Here is a 21,614-nt window from a genome sequence, read left to right as displayed (position 1 = left end):
GAACACAGTCTTTCAGAAAAATAATTACGATATACTGGATACCAGGATTGCCTCTCCCATCACATAAAATTGGGTGAGAATCGGCTTCATCCCCTCCTCCCACTAAAAGCCTCGCGTAATCAATGGATGCAACCTTAGAGCACGCCGTAGACAATACAATATTGCAGATTATCCATATCTTACATAACCATTTCCACCTTGGCAACCAAAATCACTCAAAAATCGAAAATGAACATGAAACCCCTGAATCTCCAGCGTTCTGTCCATGCTCCTCCAGCAACATGAGTTCCAGGAAGTTTATGGAGGAAAGAGAGGGAATAAGGTAGAGGAGTCTGGGCGCGAGAGGGCCGCATAAAGACGGACTGACGCAAAAGGGGTTATGTTATGAGGTGGAGGGGGAACTACTCAGGCGCGTGCCATTCAATCTCTGGCGGCGCGAGGGACTAGCAGGCGCGTCTGGTATTTATTAACACGGCGCTGCACACCCCAGCCCACGCTTTTTTAAACGTGACCCAAGGAGGGAGGGAAGGAAGGTTATCGCGTCGAAATGCCACGTTAAAATGTAGCCGAGAGGAGAGAAGGCTTTGCCGCTATTCTGTCAAAAATCGTCGCCCGGAAAAAAAAGCGTAACCTAAGCAACAGACCGCACTGCGGGTACCGAAATTTAATTATACAAAGAACGAAAAATTAAAATTTAACATCGCAAAAAAACCAAAGAGATTTCGCTTGAAATTTACACTTCGCAAAGAACCAAAAATGAAAAGCACGCATTACCAAACCAGGGGAACTAAAATAAGAAAAAAAATTTTACACACTCTAAAGCTAAAATTTGAATCTTACGGGGTCGATAGGACCGTGAAAACTTCAGCGGTAAAACTAAGCTTTCGGCTAAAGAATTTAGAAAAGGTAGAATTTTGGAACTGAACCATATTGTCATATTTAGAGGAGAATGTGTAACTTTTATCCGTTCGAAAGAAAAGTAAATTAAAGGTGCTTGCCTTCATCTATACTATTTTTTTGTACACCGACTCTGCTTTTTTTTGGTTAACTTGTGGATTAAATAGATACTTGAATTATTTTATTTGGTAGCATTATATTATGCCCTGGCAGTATATTATGTAAGTGTGACTGGACCGTGAACAGTAGGACTTGTACACTGGAGTTACGGATTAATTTTCGCTGAAATTACATGCATCACGCATACGGTGAAACTATTTAAAAATAAATATCCACGACTGCTTTCTCTGTCAGAAACCTCGCTGATAAAAATCAGACGCGAGGTGATCCCAAAATCAGCCGTTTTCAATTCCAAATCCCGTGAGAGAAGACGAAATGCGAGGAGTTGGGGATATATAAATTAGCCGCAGGCTAAGCAAAGCCTCCGAAAACTAGAATACATGATTATTATAACAGAAGGTTGCGGATATATTATACCACTGACTATCTCCAAGCCAATTGAGACCATCACATGGCCTACATTTTAAAATGCATATTGGTTCCAAAATGCTACCCCAATTACATTCCTTCTCCGCGGATTCGGGGCGAGTCTTCGGCAGTGACGGATGACATGAGACGAGTTTAAAAAAGCTTTTATCCCTGGTTTACGCACCCAATTTGAATTACAACCATTATATTTCGAGTGAAAGGAAATTTCATATGATAATTAGCATCCCAAATCATATTCATGACTTGACGTTTAAATTGAATGAAACGAAACGTGCAGGGTCAAAAACATCCCAATCTCTGACTTGCGTGATACGTCGACTTGACGTCTCGCTTGTCAAACAAATGAGTATCCGGTGCTGATATTTTATCGTTATTACAAGGTCTGGTGAGAAAATTTTATTCCAAAATGCAGAAGAAGAAACGGTTTCCTATCACACATTGGACATGATAACCACCTGTGATCCCGCTACGCCTATATTTTTTTCTTTTTTATCACAGTAGATCGGGAGTACAAAGACAGCATACGGTACTAATTGTGAAAATATATGCAAGAAGCAACCAGTCCACCTAGAAGATACCAAAATTTCCCTGACTGGTGTTTGGTACTTATATTTCAGGGAAGTACTTAAATTTCCCATCGCCAATTCATCCAGGCGGGTTGCTTTGATTGAAGCAAGAAAAATGAGCAAAAAATTGGAAAAGGCTAATATGCTGCACGACCAACTAGTAATTTTCTAGTAGCTTCAAGTTAATTCGATTGACGCAGTATATAATTCAGTAGATACAGCAACGGAGTAAATTGTGGAAAGGATAATTAATGCACGGGTTTCAGTGTATTTAAATAATGAGCTCCATGGATAAGCATTACGATACGTCGTAGACACTCACAGTTTACACAAAATTCCGCGTCTATAGCGTAAATCTATTGACAGCATTTATAATTTCCTCATATTTGAACGATAAATGCAATTTCAGCGAAAATTAACAGAAACAATGCAGGTATCAATCAAATCCAAAAATGAACCACGAATGCATTATTGGTTTACACCAAAACCCAAATAGTATAGAAGAAGGGAAGCACATGTAATTTATTTTCTTTCGAACGGATAACAGCTAACTACTTAGTCCTTAAATATAGAGTCGGCGAAGTTCATCAAGAAATCTTCAATACATTACACTGTTCATCACAAAACCACGATCAGTATTGGGATATGTAAGGCGGCTACTATCGAAGAAATATTTAATCACCAATCCACATTATCTGAACCCTTCCCACAAAAAAGGATATCTCTGTAACCCTCTGCTTTTCCCTCAAGCCCGATCTCCAATAAACCCTGAGCTCGGCTTGCCGCAACAGAGAAGTTTAAAATTATATGAAAATCGATAAATGCCTTCCAACTTAATGACAATCCATATTTCAAATGAGACTAATATGAGAAGAGTTTACGTAAAAATTTAATAATTTGGGAAATATAATAGATATGTTATAACTACGGTAGAAAAAACTTATCAATCCTTCATCTTTCGATGCCCGATATAATGACTAATAAACATTGAAGCACATTCATAAAAATATATTTCAATGCTGTAAAAGGGTCCAAAGATGCGAATCATATGCAACCTCCATTCTTCCACTCCTCTCCACTCTTCGTTAGATCAAATAAAATTATACCAGAAAAAGTACTTCGGGAGTGAAAAATAAGAACACATATGAGAAACACTTCATTTGAACTTCTTCCGAAATATCAATTGCTTCTAGCTTTCATCATTTAGTAATAGGCATTTGTCAAATCCAGACGATTTCCTGTATGAATCAAGCTATGCAACATTATGAACTTGCTTTAAGTGAGCTGGAGCGAATTCCTCTTAAGATTATGGAAGGTGTTTGATAAAACTCATTGAGAAGCAATTACAAAGGAAATAAAACCACGATCGTGGGACCAACTTTAGTCCATAGTTTAAAGTTAATGTTTCAGCCATAGGAATTCATTATAAAATTTTAATTCGCTATGCTTTAATTGCAATACTTATAAGTGAAGAGTTGAAATTTCAAATTACCAACTTACATTTTAGTTATTTACACACTAATGCCTCAAACCTGTGCTAATAGGCAACAACGATTTTGTACAAGCATTATTGCTTTCGATTTCTTTGAACTATAAAGTTGAAACCTCTAAATCCTTCAAACAGCCCTAAACAAAATCTTCGAAGTGCGAGTTCGCCACGGGAAAAGCACTTGCCCCTCTCCCCTCAATAATAGCTTACGTGGAAGTAAACTTTAATCCCCATGGATGGTGTTGTCACAGTTCACCCCCTGCCAAACAATTTTGTAAGTGGCTTGCAGGGAAAAGAGTAGATGTACACTCAATGTGTGAAATTCACACCACTGAGGCTACATCTGGATTGAGCTCTATCCTCACCTATCCAAACCAACCCTCTGTTTTAAAAATAGGGTGAGATCGAGTAAAAACATATCGAATGATAATTTAACAAGAAATAGAAGAAAGCGGTTTAGGAAAAGCAATAGGATATTTGCTCCTTATGTACAACTTGTGTTGCAAGAGTTCCTTCCTCCACGGGGACAGACAGTAAGCTGTGAAATGACCCACGTATTTTAACACCGAGAGGTATAATATATATCATCTCGCATTTCGTTGCCAAGAAGAACCAACCACTAAAGCCTCCAGCTTGATTAGTTATTTTATTCCTCGGAAAAGATTAACGCGCTGAGTATTTAGTGGGAGGAAGGCTTCGGCTTACACATTGAGCAGAGTGCACTTAAACGAAAATGATCTTGGTGGAGAGGGGAATAATAAAGGCCTAATTTCGCCCCTTTTACGGCTACAAGGGAGGCTGGGGCGGTGAAACCCAGAAGGTTAACAACCAACGGCACGGCGGGCCGCTCTAAGAGACAGGCGCCGGCGCTAGAGAAAGGAGCCTTGTGGTCACCCCTTACACCCTCGTAACCACCTTACCCTTCCTTGAAACATCGTTTCCATCACTAACGCCTTATTATAGGGGGGGAACCTACCAGCCTTCCATCAAGCCGCGTCCTACAATAAGGATCGGTATCCCGCATCCAGCATTCAGCCCCTGGAGCAAATTCATGCGGTCCATACATCTAAGGTCAATACATGATTTTTTCACTAGCAATGATGCGAGTACTTTTTAAAAGAGGAAACTGCTAAAATTTATAATACGTATTATCAAAAGATGGAGGAGTGATAACGGATTCAGTTGTGGAACAAAGTCAATGGATTGTGTTTTGAATCCATATTTTCGGGGAGAGCGTATACCGCGCCAGGTTGCTGATGATTTTTGATGCTAGTAAAGATGAGAGTACTTTTTAATAGAGATAACTGCTAAACTTTATCACATTTAAATATAATCGTCAGATGGGGAGTGATATCGGGTTAAGTTTTCATACTTTTTCAAGGAATTATATAGTGAGTCCATATTTTCAGTGAGAGCGTACACCACACATGATTTATCTCCTTAATAACATTTGCTTCCCTAATATCACGCAGCAGATGAATTGCAGTAGAAACAAGTGTTTGCATGTATAAGCTGCTAAAAAACCCCAACCTACCTAATATTGGTAAACAAAATTATGTACATTTAATCTACGATACGAATGCATTAATTTACAAAAATTCTACGTGAAAATTAGAAGTCTCTTGTCACATAGCCATATCAAGTTAAACTTGTTTCACTAGGAACATACCCCGGAGCTTAACTCCAGAGCAGGAGGTGGAAATACCGCGGTTAGCACAAGAAATAGCGGTCAATTATCATAGTGAAACACTTTGACAGCGATTATTGTGAGAGAGAATATTTTTCACCTTACACAAATTATTCGTTGTAAGTATAAATATTTTCGCCGCTACTAGCCAAGCTAATTTGAATATACCTTGCCTATATCTTATTGTTAGTTAATGCAGAACACAGGATATGCATATTTGAAGAATAGCAATAAAAATAGCATTTAAGCAAATTAAGCAACATGGTCAATGGTTCGTTTTGGTACTCCATACTATCATCCTTCATTGCCATTAGATGTGCAGGCAAAATATTTCACGATTGATATTTTTGGGTTTAAGTCCAAATCACGTTTCCACTTGGAATAAAAAGGGGTAAAGACAAATCACATCTTAACTTACCAGGCGAAAAATGACTCGGCATACCAGAATCTCTGCAGATAAGCTTTGGGCTCCAAAATTAATTTTAGATAAAAATAGGAATAGGGTCCTAAATAATCCTCCACAAAGAATTGAGGTGGATGAGGTCGATCATCGAATTAGGCCAGGAAAATTGTTCTACGATTAGTGATGATGAATATGTTGATAATATTCTGAATATGATACGGTCTGCTGTTTCTTATCGCAATAACACATCGAGAGCCGAGTATACTGCACCCATGGTCTTCAAATAATGACAAAATATAAAATTGCATGAGTATGACAAGGGCATATCATGGTGACAAAATTTATGCAAGAGTCAAAAACTAGCTGGAAGAGTATCCTTTAACATCATCATCCTCTTCCATCAGGCATCCTTCTCGAAGAGGTCAACGTTCTGGAGGAAATGACGCTCGATATAACCGATGAGGCCGATATCGAGAAATGATCGCCATAATTATGGTCAAGTCGATAAATCCTTTCCCATTGGAATTCATTTCATAATGAGGCTCTATGAGAAGAAGAAACCTTTCCCCGAGTCCTCCGCATCGGAATTGACAAATGTTAACTAGGGACGTAGTACAGCTGCGAGTTCACTACAAAAGAAACTGGTTCTTCCTAGCATACCAAAGTAATTGACACATTCACTCAGTGAGTTCAAACCGAAGTTACTTATTAAAAAACACTACTATGTATTCCACATATTTTTTGCAACCCAATCGGTTACAGAGATAAAGTTAAATTCTCAAAAGGATGGTTGTAATAACATTTGGGGAATAATAATCAGATTTTTTTAATACGTGAAAAAATGTAATTACACAAGCTTATGATGACCAATATGGCACTCACGATTCGATCAGACGGTTGTATTGCATTCTTGAGGATGGAGATCACCCCAGACTAACCCACAAGTCTATGAAAGTCACACATTCCGGGTGGAGGGGACGGTTTCTATCCCTGGGCCACCTCGCACTTTTACGAGCATTTTTTGTTTGGGGCGTATGAATTTTTCACCCTGACTTTGACCACGGTTTCCTCCGATCAGCCCAATGCTCCACTCACTCGACCAATACGCTACAGCGCAAACGATAATTTCACAGAATAAAAATCATTGGCGTAAACCGTGAATTGCATCCGGATTTCCGAATCCACACCAGATGGTCAACCACTTGAAATACCAAAGTATATTCTTCCTCTGCAACTTTTTTAAGATTATATAATCATTCACGTGACCCTAATCCCACATATTAACTCCATAACACCACAATGATTTGGTACGACATCATACACATTGACGTGGCATCACAAAAAAATAAAAACCGAGAATCTGCTGAAAAGCTATATTACTAGCTTCGCAGGACTCGTTTTCAGAAATATGTGTACCTCATAATAATATGACCTTCCTCATTAATAAGACCCGCAGATGACAGACACTTAATGTATTACTGTTTTTTAAAGGTTTATTTATAAAATACTTTTATCATGATACATTTCTATAGAAAATATTACGTTATTTTTATATTCTGTACAGCAATTGTTGTTGAACAATGTATATAAATTTAAGGGTTTAAAAAATTCAACTGGTAAGAATTAAAGAACCAGGATATCTTATGGTCTCCGCAGTAGCCCGGAAAGCGATAAGTCCCTGGCTCGTTTCTAGGTCCAAAGGAATTATTTTCCACGGAAATTAATGTCAACTGCACCGCAGTTCACACAGAAGGCTTGAAATATACCACATTTATAACATCAACCCCATAATAACAAAATTATATATGAATTCAGCGATTATCCATTTCCATCTTGAAAACCTACTGTTACTATTCACGATAAAAAATATGGTCAAAATTGTCTATAGGATAACAACTTACTATCGATATTATAAAACATGGGGATAGCAAATTCTTACTCTCTCCTTCTTTACGCGCGCCCTTAAAAAGTCGCGCGAAGGCTGAGTTTGAAGTGAGGGATGGGCAAGGGAGAAAAACCCATGAAAAGAATGTTTGACGTTAACATATATCCTCGGGGATGGAATAAAAAAAGCGTGGTGGATGGTGGAGGGTGAGAGGTGGTGGAAGATTAATCCGTTGAGGGGCACCGAAAGAGTGAGGTCGCCAACCCCTCATGTGTTTGTGTTCTCGGTCGGGGAGGAGTGGACTCGAGCGGAATCATTCTTCGTGAGAGGAGGGAGGGGAATATGTATCCGCCTTAAGCGGACACATAACTTCCCCTCTTATGGTAGCACTTTGTATTTCTGGTAAAGCATCGCTCACTTAAAGTTTAGGCTTTTTTTCTTGATAAAATCAAGTATTGTGTAAGTATCTCAATTATAAAACATTCACTTCTGAGAAATCAGTGAAGTAAAACTGTTCTTTTTTTTGCTTTACAAAAAAATTAAAATATGAAGCAAATGTTGCCCGGATTTGAGCCCAACCAGAGCATTAGCCAATTACTCAAAAATGAATATTTTATGTGCCCTAATTTTTATTTTCATCATGATTTTTAAGAAGTATAAAATATTTTATCATTCTCTATACAGCCTCAAGGTGATAGTAAAGTACGAGTGTTAGGCGAGTAAAACGCTAAAAAAAGAATTAATCGCCATTATAAATTAATTAACAGACCATTATAAAATTCGCATTTTTACATACGTCTTGACGGCAATATTCTCTAAATATACAAAACATTATAATTAATGCTAGAAATAAAGATGTCATTTTGACATAAAAACTGATAAGATATTTGATACACCTTAAAAATCATGATGAAAATAAAACTTGGGAAGAACAAAACATTACTTTTTGAGTAACTGCAAAATGAATAATCTCGTTGACTTCCCATCACTTTATTTAAATGAAAATGGCGTGATGGCCGGTTTTAAAAGCTGGAAGAAACATTAATTTAAATAAATAAAAATTGAATGACATTGTGTTTACCTTTACTTTGCTTTGAAACTAAGTCAAATGTAGCCCGGAGTCCACTTCATACTTACAACTTGAAATTTTCAAGTAAAACACCACGAAAGGGGAGCTATAGATAATTATAAATTAATTAATAGACCATTATAAAATCTACATTTTTATCTAGGTCTTGACGATGTAGATATTGAGTTTTTCCCAGCATATAGTTTGAATGAATAATTCTCGGGTTTCCCACCGGGTGTGGTTTTGTGTAATTTGTCCCAACGTTTCAAAGGCTGAGTCTGCCTTCGTCTTCAGGGGAACAACGAGGAGCCATATTCTTGTCGGTATTTTATTTATTTATATCCTTGAGTGCCCTCATCGATTCTTTCTCGATTATTGTTTTTTTGTCTTATTAATAGGCCTTATTATATAATTAACTAGCAACCGGCGACGGCAACCAGGGGCTGCTCAGGAAGGATAGCACCCAGAGAACTCGGAACTTGGAATTCATGTTCGCATAGCAGGATTTTTATGTTTTCTCTATGAGATTGTCGAGAGGTGTGCCTACTCGGCAGGATGTCCAGCCTCGGAAGTTGCATGACGTGACGATATAAATGGTAATGAGAAAACGACGCAAAGGACGAGTCGGACGCTACCGAAAGTAGCATTACGGGGTTTGATAACATGAGATGCACCTATGTACTAACTTCGATCGAAATCTGTGCAGCCATATGGAAACGCATAGCGGACATACAAAAAACCATTTTCTTTCATATAGATAGATGGATGTAACTAGCTCTGGACAGAAGTACTTTTCTAATCGTGCAAAAATAAATTGCATACATGTTTCGTGAAACATATGCGAAAAATATTTGTTTTGAATCATTCAGTCATAAACCCAACCTCTTAAAGGGTTCCTCTCTCCTTCGCGCGCTTGTTACGGATAACCTCTCCTCCCTTTAAATGCCTTTCCCGTCCCAGCCTGCTCCGTCAGATGCCCTCCAGGCGAATAACACGGCAGACGACCATAGTGTGCGCGCTTGGGCACCTCCTGTGTGTGCTTTCCCGGTGGTCGAGCGTCTCATCTCGAATTAATGGATTCGTCGGACGCCTCTTCTTTCACGAGACCTCTTCACTCCTCTCTCTCTCTCTCGACCGAAATAAAAAAGATACTACTACACTCTTCCAACGCTCTCACTTTTTTCCGTCTCTCTCTTCTCAACGCAGGCATTCCTCCCTCGGCCACGGAATCACGCCTTCTTTTATGTGTTGCACCTTGCAGTACCGCTGCGTTGCTCTTCCTAGGTGGTGATGGAGAAATAGATTTCGATTAAAATCGAAAATCGAGTTGTAATAGTCAAATATCGAGGAGTTCTAGCTATAATCATCGAGTTTCGATGCAAACTCAATTTTTCAACTTCGATCTTGAGCATTTCGATTGATCTTAGTAGCTTGACTTCCGGCCTGTGATAGGTGTGAAAAGGTTAGCTGAATGGAGAATTGAATGGAGAGCTGCGTCAAACCGATCTTGAGATTGTTGACCAGTGATTATGATAATTTAATCGGTCCGATGTGATTTGAGCGACTTTTCCTATTTTTCACTAAGGCCGATAAAATTGAAAAGGCCTCGATCATCAAGAAAGCATCTCGATCAGTTGGTCCAACTGAAAAATCTTAGTGAACCAATAATTCTACGTAGTGATCCCCAAACTTTTACGTACAGGCATTTGTAAATTTTTACAGCTAAAATTTTAAGTATGTTATTATTGTAAGCATATCTATTATTGGGATATATTTTCTATTGCTCAAATGTGTATTTTGACTGTTTTTTGAATGATTAATAAACGATTTTTTGTACATAGAGTATTTTTTCAGAAAAGAACCGTTTAAGTTTTTCTAATTAATCGATCTTTTGGTTCAAATTACGATTTCTGTTGAAAAGTCGAGCTTTTCCTTTCAATCAAAAATCGAATACTCGAATAATCGATTTTGACCGACAACTCTCCATCAATATTCCTAGAGTGCACTGGAAGATGATGTGGCTTGTGAGGCCCTATTCCGACAGAAGCCATTCCCATTGAAAAAGAGACTAGCAACTAGGAAGAAACGTCGGTTAACCGATTTAGTACACGGAATATACCCGAAAACTATATGACTTTTTCTAGATGAATGGTAAGGAACTGTTAAGACTCATAAGTAATATATTTTGAGGTCCCGCATAACTGTATTCTTATTATTATTATTTATGAATTAAAATATAAGGTAAAGACATTTTATGGAAATCTCCAATTATTGACCCTTAAGAGAACGTTACGCTGCGGTTCGAATCCTCTAATACATGTTTCTTTCAAAATCTACCACCTTTACCAAGCTACCAATTTTGAACATATATTATGATACCAATAAGCTACCAATTTTGATCAGAGAAGCTATTGAGATAGCGAAAACGCCCGCAAATTTCAACAGAGATCATGGCTACAGCTTGCATACTGCATGGAAGAGGATTCTCCGACCACCAACAATGAGAGATGGACAACCGGCCAATGAGAGAGCAGCAGCGTATCAGCAGCCGCCGCCGCCTATATAAGGCGGAAAATTTTATGCCTGTAAAAGGCGGAAAAATTTTCCAAAAATTTTACCTTCGACCTGAAGACGCTGACTGTAACGCCAGCGAAACTGTTGTCTTTAAAATACAACAAACGCGGTGAAAAAAATCGAATAGAATGGAAAGATCATATATTATGATATAATTATTCTTGCCAATACCTACGTGTTCCTAAAATATGTAGACAAGCTCAACATTTTCTTTGAGGAAAAGTTTTCATGATTGGGATACAAGCGCTAATCAACTATTGAAGGGCTCATTCTATACCCTGAAAATATCAGGGCGTAGGTTTTAAGCAAGCGACATGTTAGGAAAATTAAAACTAAGATCTAGGGGGATTAATATGACTAATATATTAAATAATAAAGCTGCACATAAAAAATTGGATATTTCCATAATAAATATTAACCACATATTTCAACTAATCAAAAATAAGAAAAGAAAACCAATATTTACATTACACAGTACACATGAATCGACTGAGAAGCTTCCGGTAGTAAGTTAACCATTTAAAGCAAAAAAAACCACCTGCTTACGAAAAACGTTGATATCATTTTCTTCTATTTTTCCCCCTTCAATAATTTATCATTACGTCCGATACCACTCTATATAGACTGCATACAAAATTGACAGACCCGAAACCCCGCAACAAAATGTTCTTCATATTTGTTCTTGAAATTCTACAAGGTTCCTATTCATCCAAGCTGCACATTAATGACGATAGGGCCAGAGGAGCAAAAATGCTCAACATGTAATTCACTCCTCATCCCGTAGGCTCATAAGTTCTCGTATTTAACGTGACACGGCCTCGCTTCACCACCTTCCGCCAGACTACCCCAACACTTTCTTCCCCAAAACCATCTCCTGTAGCCAAGGGACCTTCCCTCACTCCAAATTCACGCCCAACTTTCGCATGAGGTCTTTAAAAAATATTTGTAACGAAAAGTAAGCGAAAAATGTTCCTTTTGTGGCGTGATTGTCAAGGGTGTTACATTGACAGGTAGTTAACAATCACATGATCGTTTCTATATGGGGTAAGCAAATAAGGCATTCGGACGGATTGTCACAGAAAATGGGGAAAAGACTATAAAATTCAGCTTAGTAAAACCACTTGTCTGTTTACACACACTTTTATTTAAACCGACCATGGTTTCGGCAACTCGTGCCATTATCAAGGTTGCCGAAACCATGGTCGGTTTAAATAAAAAAAGTGTATAAACAGACAAGTGGTTTTACTAAGCTGAATATCAATGATTTCCACCGTATGACGCCGGACACTGTATCTTTTATTCAAGAGTATAAAACCCTACTCATTCCGCCATATTAATCGAAGAGCAAGAAACTATCTCCCATCCCACCCAAACGCAGTTTTGCACTTATTATTAACCGGTCAAAAACCTACCAAGTAAATTTGTACACAGTAGCGCTTTATGGAAAGATGATAAATGGCAATGTATTTTCAGGAAATGAGCAAATATTCGCAACAACAACACACTTGCAGAAAACCATCCAAAAACTGAAACGAGAGCTAAAAATCAATGGAAGGATGTTGTGACTAACGGGCAAGTCACAACTTCCAAAAAAAAATGTAACAATGACCTTCAACAAGCGAATTTCAATTTATTGAGAGACCAGTGCGATGTGATCGAATAGAAACAACAACAAATTTAATTTTTAAACAATATTTTTCTAAACTTCCATTTTCTAATGAATAGTCTTTTCATAATTTCACCACTGTTTGTGACCAAAAGTAAATATTGTTCGACTAACTGAAATTTTAATTGTAACCTCAAAGCCCATTTATATTAGCCAACTTTTTACACGAATGATGGCCGTAGAGAAAAGGTTTCAAATTTGAAAATTCAGGCTCATACTATTTTAAGAGCATTAGACAGAGATAACTCATTCCATGTCTAAATGGCAGAATATTCAATCATACATTAACACAATCACATTACATGTGCTAGACCCTATAAAACGAATATTTTGGATGTTGCAGCAGAAATAGAAAATTAAACCAGAAAATTTCACGACTACGCAGCCCGCAAGAGCCTTTCAGATTTAAAAAACATGAATATAAGGGGGTGAGAAGCCAGGGGGTAAAAGTTATTTTTTTATATCCGGCGTTAAGTACAAATATTGCTTGAGGAAACATACAAAGACGTGGTGACCAAGGGACACGAGTGATTTTCTGTTTCGTGCTGACATCGAGTGGAATTACAAAAGCACTACTAAATATCTAGTTGATCTCGTTTGTTTTCTTTACCTCACACTGTTTTGGAAAAAAAACGTGGGCCCCTTGGCTTCTCACCCCTTCGTATATTATTGCTACCAACACTCAATAAATTGGTTAAAAAATTAAAAGACATGAATTATTGTACAACACCATGCATACTTCGAATGACCATTACCATAAAATCCAGCAATTTCGTAAAAGAAAGTCCATTGAGAAACACGCAGAGCCGACTCAGTGTATGTATATACGACTCGGAGCAACGGAAAGGTTTCCCCGGAAGACGAGTAGGGGGAACGAAGGAAACCCCGGTCCGGAACTGATTGCTTTCAAGTTACATGAGCCACGACATGTTTCAATTACGCGACCGAAGCTTCGTTCAAAAAAAAAAACTCCGTCCCGTTAAAAGTTATGGGCTTGGATGACTGAAAGAAACCCAGTTGGAGAGCTTACGAGCTTAAAAGAGAACCTTTTTCAGGACGATATTCAATTCCTATTTCGTTTCAAGTCTTGGGAGAGGGAAAAAAATACTTACGAGACTTCATTATGGATAGGAATCCGGTATTATCATGGCTACAACATAAATTACGAGGGATTAGGTAAATATTTCTATTGCAGGCGGAAATTTAATATACCTGGAGCGGATAGGAAAGGGTGGCCCATCGCGGAACCAGAAAATAAGACTCTGGCCACCATAATAATACCAACCAAACAAGATCATCAACAAGGCCAACAAAATAAGACCATCCACTCATTTCGTCAAAATGGTCTGATGTCCATCGTCAGCTGTAAACCTGCACGTCACATAGTTCTATTTCAGACTTATGTGCATATATGTAACAGGGTCTCCGACGATACTTGTGTTCTTGAAAATGCATGTGTAACTGATTTACTGAAAATTGATTTGTTTTGATAATTTAAATCAATTATACACTTATATCGTTGATAAATAACACATATGCTACATAGTTAAAACCACAAGGTACACGAGGGCTCCCGTAGACGATTGATGAAGCTTCTAAGCGGGTCGCAACTTCTCGCGAGATTCGTTGTCATCCACACTCTTGCGAGGGATCCTTCCCACAATGAACGGTTCCCATAGACAGTCCCAATAAACAGTAACTCTCTAATGTTATCACTCATGGGTTCGCGTTAACTTTACTTAAAACTTGTGAGATACTGGCTCCATGAGGAAGAATGTTCTTTTCGTTGTAACTTATGTTTCAGTTCAATATTTCTTATTCTTTGTAAAGGCTTGCCCTTTCGGGTCTGAGTGAACGAGCCAACTGAAGAATAGTTAAGAATCGTCACATTACTAAAGCTTTTCTGGTCCATCTTTGTCAATATTAATGGATTTCGGGAGTAACCCACGTCAAGACTATAGACACGCCGATGAATCAGCGGTCGCCGAACACGCTTCACAAGGCCACACCATCGATACAAACGACCTGAAAATTCTCGCCAGAGAAAAATATTAATACACAAGAACTTTCCGGAAGGTTTTGAAAATGAAAACGCAAGGAACCAACTTCAATAAAGACAACGGATAGAATATTTGCGAAACCTGGCTTTCGGTATTTTCTAGAAAGAAAGACGTCCGGAAAATTCTCTGCCCGCACCCACCACCTATAATCTGATGCTCATATAAGGCGACACAGTGATTTGTCCCGATAAGGTCTCCGGCATAGGAGAGGAAACGTCGGCCATTCAAAGTTTACACGCGGGTAACCCCCAGAATCCATTTATATTGAAAATACTAAAGATTGCTTTTCAATATTATGGTACTCGCTAAATATAAGCAATAGATGAAAGTTTGCCCTCCGCCAGGATATCCATTACGCGGTTTTAATCATTTCTGCGTCGCGGAATAAGACGTGACCAACCCCTCCCCTCCCTAACCGCAGACTAGCGGCTCTTATCCCGTTTTGCATCCGTGTATACTTCGCCAGGGGATATTTCCGCAGGGGGGTACCGTCCACACGACTCGTTTCCAAAGCATTCGCCAAGCGTCCACGCCAGGGCCACGGCGGTCAAGACTACCACTGCCTCTTCGCCCTCATCCATTTCACTGATTACCCCGACAGAAGTAAAAGCTGGCCAAAGATTTGAAAGGGTGCTGACAAAGTACACAGACAACCATTGTGTACAGCGCGTATTACGAGCAATAGCCGCGGGCTGTCGTCCCAAAGAGCGGCACCATAAAACACAATCGATCCAGAAAAAATGCCGACGTGACGGCGGAGAAAACTGTTTTCACGTTTTTAGGCTTTCGATGATGCTGGAACACTGGCAAGCAACTTGCATTTGAAATATAACCCCAGTATATAGCTACGGTCTTCTTCGAATGATTAAGATTTAAGCATAGTTTTGAGCGGTAATTCTAGAAAATTATTGGATGAATTCCGAAGTCAGCCCAATAAGCGCAGCTACATTAACGCGCCGGGAAATGCAATTTTTTAAACAGATGTAGTCAAAAATTCATAATTAGATACACAGTAAACATATGCTTAGAGTTTCAGCGCAATAAAACACCAAATACGGACACACTTAAGGACATTTATAAATGTATAAAAATCAGCTTTAAAATCAATTACCATTGTTTTCATATACATTACCATATATTAGCAACTAAATAATAAGTCCATATAGGAAAATAAAGCGAAAAACAGCATAAAAGCTACTGGATAGCAGAGAAATATTTGTTTATTAGAAAATTTGTGGATTTTCCAGATGATAAGGGTGGAAAAAAGTGGCCATCAAACACTTTTGAATCTATATTCCTTGTCGTTTTTCAGGAGCACAGCAATCGCTTTCGTTTCGTTTGCATATAACATGAGTAGCAAACTACAAAAATCTTCACGAACTTGACATGAAGAATCTTAGAAATGAATAAAAAGGTTTTACGGTTCTACCGGCCTACCTAATGACATAACCAAGCCATGAGAAGTTAAGTACATTTTCCTGAGGAATGAAAAATAATTGAAAGACACTCCCAAAAGAGAAAATACAATCCTTAGACTAAATACATCTTATCAAATTATAGAGAAGTTCAAGCGCCAAAAATTAATGAAGAAATGCTGAATAACGAGAAAACATTACTAAGGAAAGATCAAGGAAAAGTCTCTTGCAACGGAGAGAAAAAATTAACGGGACCGTTTTCTGACTCAAAAAACAGTGTGATGAAACTATGATGAGAAAGAACGCTTGAGGGAACGCATAAAGCCACAGCACTAAGATGTGCTTGGCTTAAAATGCATAGACGATGACGTTTTTACGGTAGCCTTGGGAGAGACAGGTACTGCTACAGATGCGCCCAGGAGGAGGACTAGGAGCGCCCAGGGCTAAAACACTGGACCAGAGCCGAGGGCGATACCGCAAGAAGTGCAGACTGTTTCTGGGAGAAATGCTCATATATCATGAGAGGAAAGAAAACACGATTTTAGATATTTTTATTACATAAAAACACGGGGTGGCGAATCCTTAATTACCACGTTTCGGCAGCGCAAACATTGCCTTGGATGTGTTAAAAATTACCATAAAAACGCCATAAGGCTGTGAAATACTATACAAATTATAAAATATATATTTTTTGTGCATTGTATAAATTTTAAGCATTTCTCTCTCTCTCTCTGCCTCAACCTTTGCTTCTCGGTGATATTTTCAGGTTGTTGACCGCATTTGAGAACATTTTCATTAATACGAAAAATATTTCTTCAAAAGCTAGAATAATTTTAAGGGAAAAAATGAACCTTACTACTAAGGCCAAAATACATATAACAAAATTTGATAAAGATATAGGATGCATATGATCACGTTGCATCATCTCTTTTCAATAACTGAGACTGACATCATGTTGTGGAAACGAAATCTTATAACCCTTTGTCATAAAAAGTTAAATTACATTTTCCAATGGTAATACATCACCTTTTTGGCTTTATGCGGTAACTTTAAAGTGTAAGCAAGATAAAATTCTTAAGTTACCAAAACTTGTTGCCATTCAAAGTTGCTAAACAAATGAATAACCAAGAATAACCAATGTTTACGGCACAAAAATACTCAATCCTTCTTCCCCACAGCCTCCTGAAATATACTCAAAAGCTTTCCTCTGAAACATCCTGTTTGTATTACGGCACAAAATAAACAAACGAGTTGTAACTCACCGAGAAGCGCCTGGAAGAGGCGGGACTTGAAGATCCGGATGACCCTCTCGATGGCGAGTCTCAGCTGCTTGTCCTGTGGCCTCGTCAACTTCGCGTGGTAGTCCTCCAACAGCTCAAGAGCTCTGTGGGCTTCTGTGAAGGAACAGGATGAGAACGTCAGATAGGTGCGAGACATTACGACTGCAAAACTAACTAAAGGTGTAAAAAATACGCAAATGGAAAGAAAAGGGAAGAATAATAGCTACGATGAAAAATATGTTTCACGCCATATTCAGGAAACAATCGAAAACGACAGGGCAAAAAAAAAAGAATATGGATACCTCCCCATTTAAAACTAAATATTTCCTCGCATGAAATATATTTAACAGAGAAAAACTTACTGCAGATACTTAGTTCACCCATGCTAAGGTAATACAAAAAATGAGATTTAAAGATTCTAAAGGAAATAATGCATCATTTACTAAGTGAATTAGAGAGGCCTACAACCTATTTTTACAAGCCTACCCGTGATCGGTGCCAACATTACTCATTACTCATTATTACTCATAAATTTTTACATACACGCTACCATAGACTAACACTTCGACACTAAACGAATATAAACGATGAAAACAACATGAAAACATAGATTAAACAATTTAACATTGAACACTGAACAAAACATGCACATATCGTACACAGTATGTACACAGTAATGTACAATTATGATGAATAGCTAATAAAAATGATAGACAGAAGTATTTTTATACAAATAATTTAACAAAACCTACCCATTATAATTCAAGGATATAGAAAAACCACATGACGATAAAAAGGCATGCTGCACAGTAGGCCGGCCCTTATTTTTCAGAATTGAGAAAAGTTATGTTTTCCTAGTCTCAAAATGATCCAAATGAGGTTCGTATTCACGTGTTAAAATTTGGTTATTTTAAAATAACGGCAACCCGTGCCCCAAGGGCCCTAAGTACTGAGGACCCTCAATTGAGATTTTTGGGGCCGAAAAAGTACTATTTCTATGTAAAACGTAAAAGTAAAGCCCTTTAGGGCCGATTTTTTGTTTGTTTTGACCTATCTCGAAGCGTTTACGAGATATTGTCCGTCGTAATGCAATCCACCCCCAAGGGCGCTACCCCGCACCGCGGCGCCGCTGAGGTACGGCCCGCACCACTTACTAGAGACTTCCCCTCCACCCCCTCCCCTCCCTCGGCAAAGAATTTGCTCCTGATGGCAAGATGTAGTCTTTGAAGAAATGTGCTTACGTTAAAAAGAATTTAATTTCCATGACAATGCTTCCAATCAAAGTGATCAATTTACTCGTATTATCACTTGTCCATGAATTTCAGTACATATTAACCAAAACAAAATACATTTTCATATTTCTAATCTTTCATATTTGGCATTTAAAGTGTATTTGCGAACGTTAGGGGCTGTGCTACGATGAAAATTCACATTTACTGTTAGTGATCAATTTTGAAAGCTCTCTTTCTTCTACGTGACTGACTTAAAATCTTGAATTAGTTTCACCCCTCTCTCTGCACAATCATCTACCGCTTGAAGGCCCCGAATAATTTGCAAATCGTTCTTGTCGTCAGGATGTTCATATCATTCTTGCGTGGGCACATCAAAGAATGCAGTTCATATTTCCAATGCATTAAATAGCTTTCTCGGATTAGTGGTGACAACATTTCATATAGATACCGTTTTCAGGTCTTTACGTTTATAGAATGCCATCTTTGGTGGATCATATTTTCCCTCACGTGTCCTCATATGGCGTATCACATTTTCCTTTTCACACCCAGAAAAGGATCCGTCAAAGAATGACAGGCCTATGAACTCCTCATTCAGGTACTTACCACAAGTGTTTTGAAAACCTCTTTTGTACTCCTTTCGCTATGTCCAGGTTAACACTTTCGTAATTTTAGGATCTGAAAGTCACTGTTGGGAGCAGATGCAGCACAAGGAGCGGGGAATCACAACTTTTTCTTTTTTCTTGAGCATATTGAAATCTATTCCACCAATAAATGCATTTCGTGCTCCTATTTGACTGCATAAGAATTTTACTTCTTCATCCCACGCACATTTATCTGAGAGATTAACTGCGAGCGTCAAAAATTCAATGGCACCCCCCCTTGCAATATCAAACAAATCATAAAGTTTTGTCACGAAATATTCTCTTCTCTAAATCTCCACGGTAGTTCCAACTCTCTCTTTATGTCGTCGCACCTTCATCCATTCGTTGTGTAATGTTTCTAACATTTCAGTCACCTTATTTTCTGTAATAACAGGAATTCTCATTTTGTTCCACGGATGAAACGCATTTCTTACTGTTTTTCTCGCACTTAAGTCTGATACATTTCAAACCCATTAGGTTATAGAGAAACACACAGCACTTCTCTCACTGTAAGTAACATTGAGCCAAGTATTTCTTCACTATCTTTTCCATCCACTTCAATGTGTGAATTTATCATACTTTTTCTTGTTGGCCTATTCTTAAAATGAACGCCACGTGTGTTCATGATAAACTAGTTTTTTCACCACTTTTCTCCGTATATCCTTAAAAACATAGCACATTCTATCCTTTGCGCACTATGCATAAGAACTAACTATCTCTCCACATTGATCTACAAATGTGAACTGACTGCCTCGTTCCTTCTTCATAGAATATTTCTATCAACTGTTATGGCCCTGGAAGCCCTGCTCATTTCCTTCATTCCTTTATAATTCACAAACACAATTGTATCAAATACTTGAAATAAAATTTTGTACATAAAGAGCAGTTTTGAACAAAGCATGCGGTAATTGTGCGCGGTCGTATGGTGGCAACAAACTAAGGTTTAAGGGGTCGGTGCACAGTACATAGGACGGCGTTGAAGGGTTAAGATTGACATTGTATGCTTTAAAAACATTAATCATGACACAAGAGGAACTTTTCAATTCTGTACCACTAGCATGCAAATATTGCCAGCAGAAGCAAAGTCTGTGCCGAGGGAGGGGAGGGGGTGGAGGGGAAGTCTCTAGTAAGTGGTGCGGGCCGTACCTCAGCGGCGCCGCGGTGCGGGGTAGCGCCCTTGGGGGTGGATTGCATTACGACGGACAATATCTCGTAAACGCTTCGAGATAGGTCAAAACAAACAAAAAATCGGCCCTAAAGGGCTTTACTTTTACGTTTTACATAGAAATAGTACTTTTTCGGCCCCAAAAATCTCAATTGAGGGTCCTCAGTACTTAGGGCCCTTGGGGCACGGGTTGCCGTTATTTTAAAATAACCAAATTTTAACACGTGAATACGAACCTCATTTGGATCATTTTGAGACTAGGAAAACATAACTTTTCTCAATTCTGAAAAATAAGGGCCGGCCTACTGCACAGCCAGTGGCGCGTCATGGCGTAGCCAGGATTTTGAAATTACCGGAGATTTCGAGGCCTTTCCGGGATGCATGGAAAACACCGCAGGGCAAAGGGTCCGCGGGTCCTTCCCCGAACATTTTATGTTGAAACCGTGGATTTTAGCACTAAAAACAGTAATTTCGAACGAGTATTTATTAAAATAAAGCATATAAATTGGATGAAGTAAAAGCTTTAAGGTTCAAGGGAGGGGGGTGAAACCCCGAAACCACCCCTCCTGGCTACGCCACTGTGTACAGCTATGAAGTTTTTGCATCGAAGTAAAATATTCCATCAAAAATGATACTTTTGCAATAAAACTATTAGATCTTATCAAATGCCGGTACGATTCCAATGTATTGCATTGCATTATCAAGTTCTGAGAAATCACGAAAAGCAATCACTATGAACGAATGAATACCACGAAGAAGAGCCTAATACGATTTCTTATAGCTCATAACATAAAGATGAATGATTTTAAAAATCTCGAAAGACGCTAAAACAAACTTTTTGTAGAGCTAAATCTTAAGAGACGATAGTTCCCGAGGCAAAATATGGGCTGAAAATCACGAATATATGACGTGAGGTAAGTGAATTTGAAAAAAAAATCCTTAAACCGTCTCAGGCTATTGATTAGAGCGGCGGTTTTCCAGCCGGAGACATAATGCAGGGTCACTTTTGAGAGGGTGTCGGAGAACAATTACGAAA

The 21,614-nt window shown here is 38.5% G+C and overlaps 1 protein-coding gene across 5 annotated transcripts in view; it reads right to left on the bottom strand.

The window, feature by feature from the left end:
* LOC124163629 (disks large 1 tumor suppressor protein) overlaps window positions 1-21,614 on the bottom strand; it is a 1,021,363-nt gene that overhangs the window by 863,150 nt on the left and 136,599 nt on the right. For all 5 annotated transcript variants that reach the window (XM_046540661.1, XM_046540665.1, XM_046540663.1 and 2 more), the window contains exon 2: window positions 17,523-17,654. In XM_046540661.1, the coding sequence (XP_046396617.1) occupies window positions 17,523-17,654 (132 nt within the window). The remainder of the gene's footprint in view (window positions 1-17,522; window positions 17,655-21,614) is intronic.

Source organism: Ischnura elegans, chromosome 8 (assembly GCF_921293095.1).
Source record: "Ischnura elegans chromosome 8, ioIscEleg1.1, whole genome shotgun sequence".
NCBI classification, from domain to species: Eukaryota; Metazoa; Arthropoda; class Insecta; order Odonata; family Coenagrionidae; genus Ischnura; species Ischnura elegans.
Note: the sequence above shows the minus strand (reverse complement) of the source record. Positions and strands in the feature narration are given on the sequence as shown.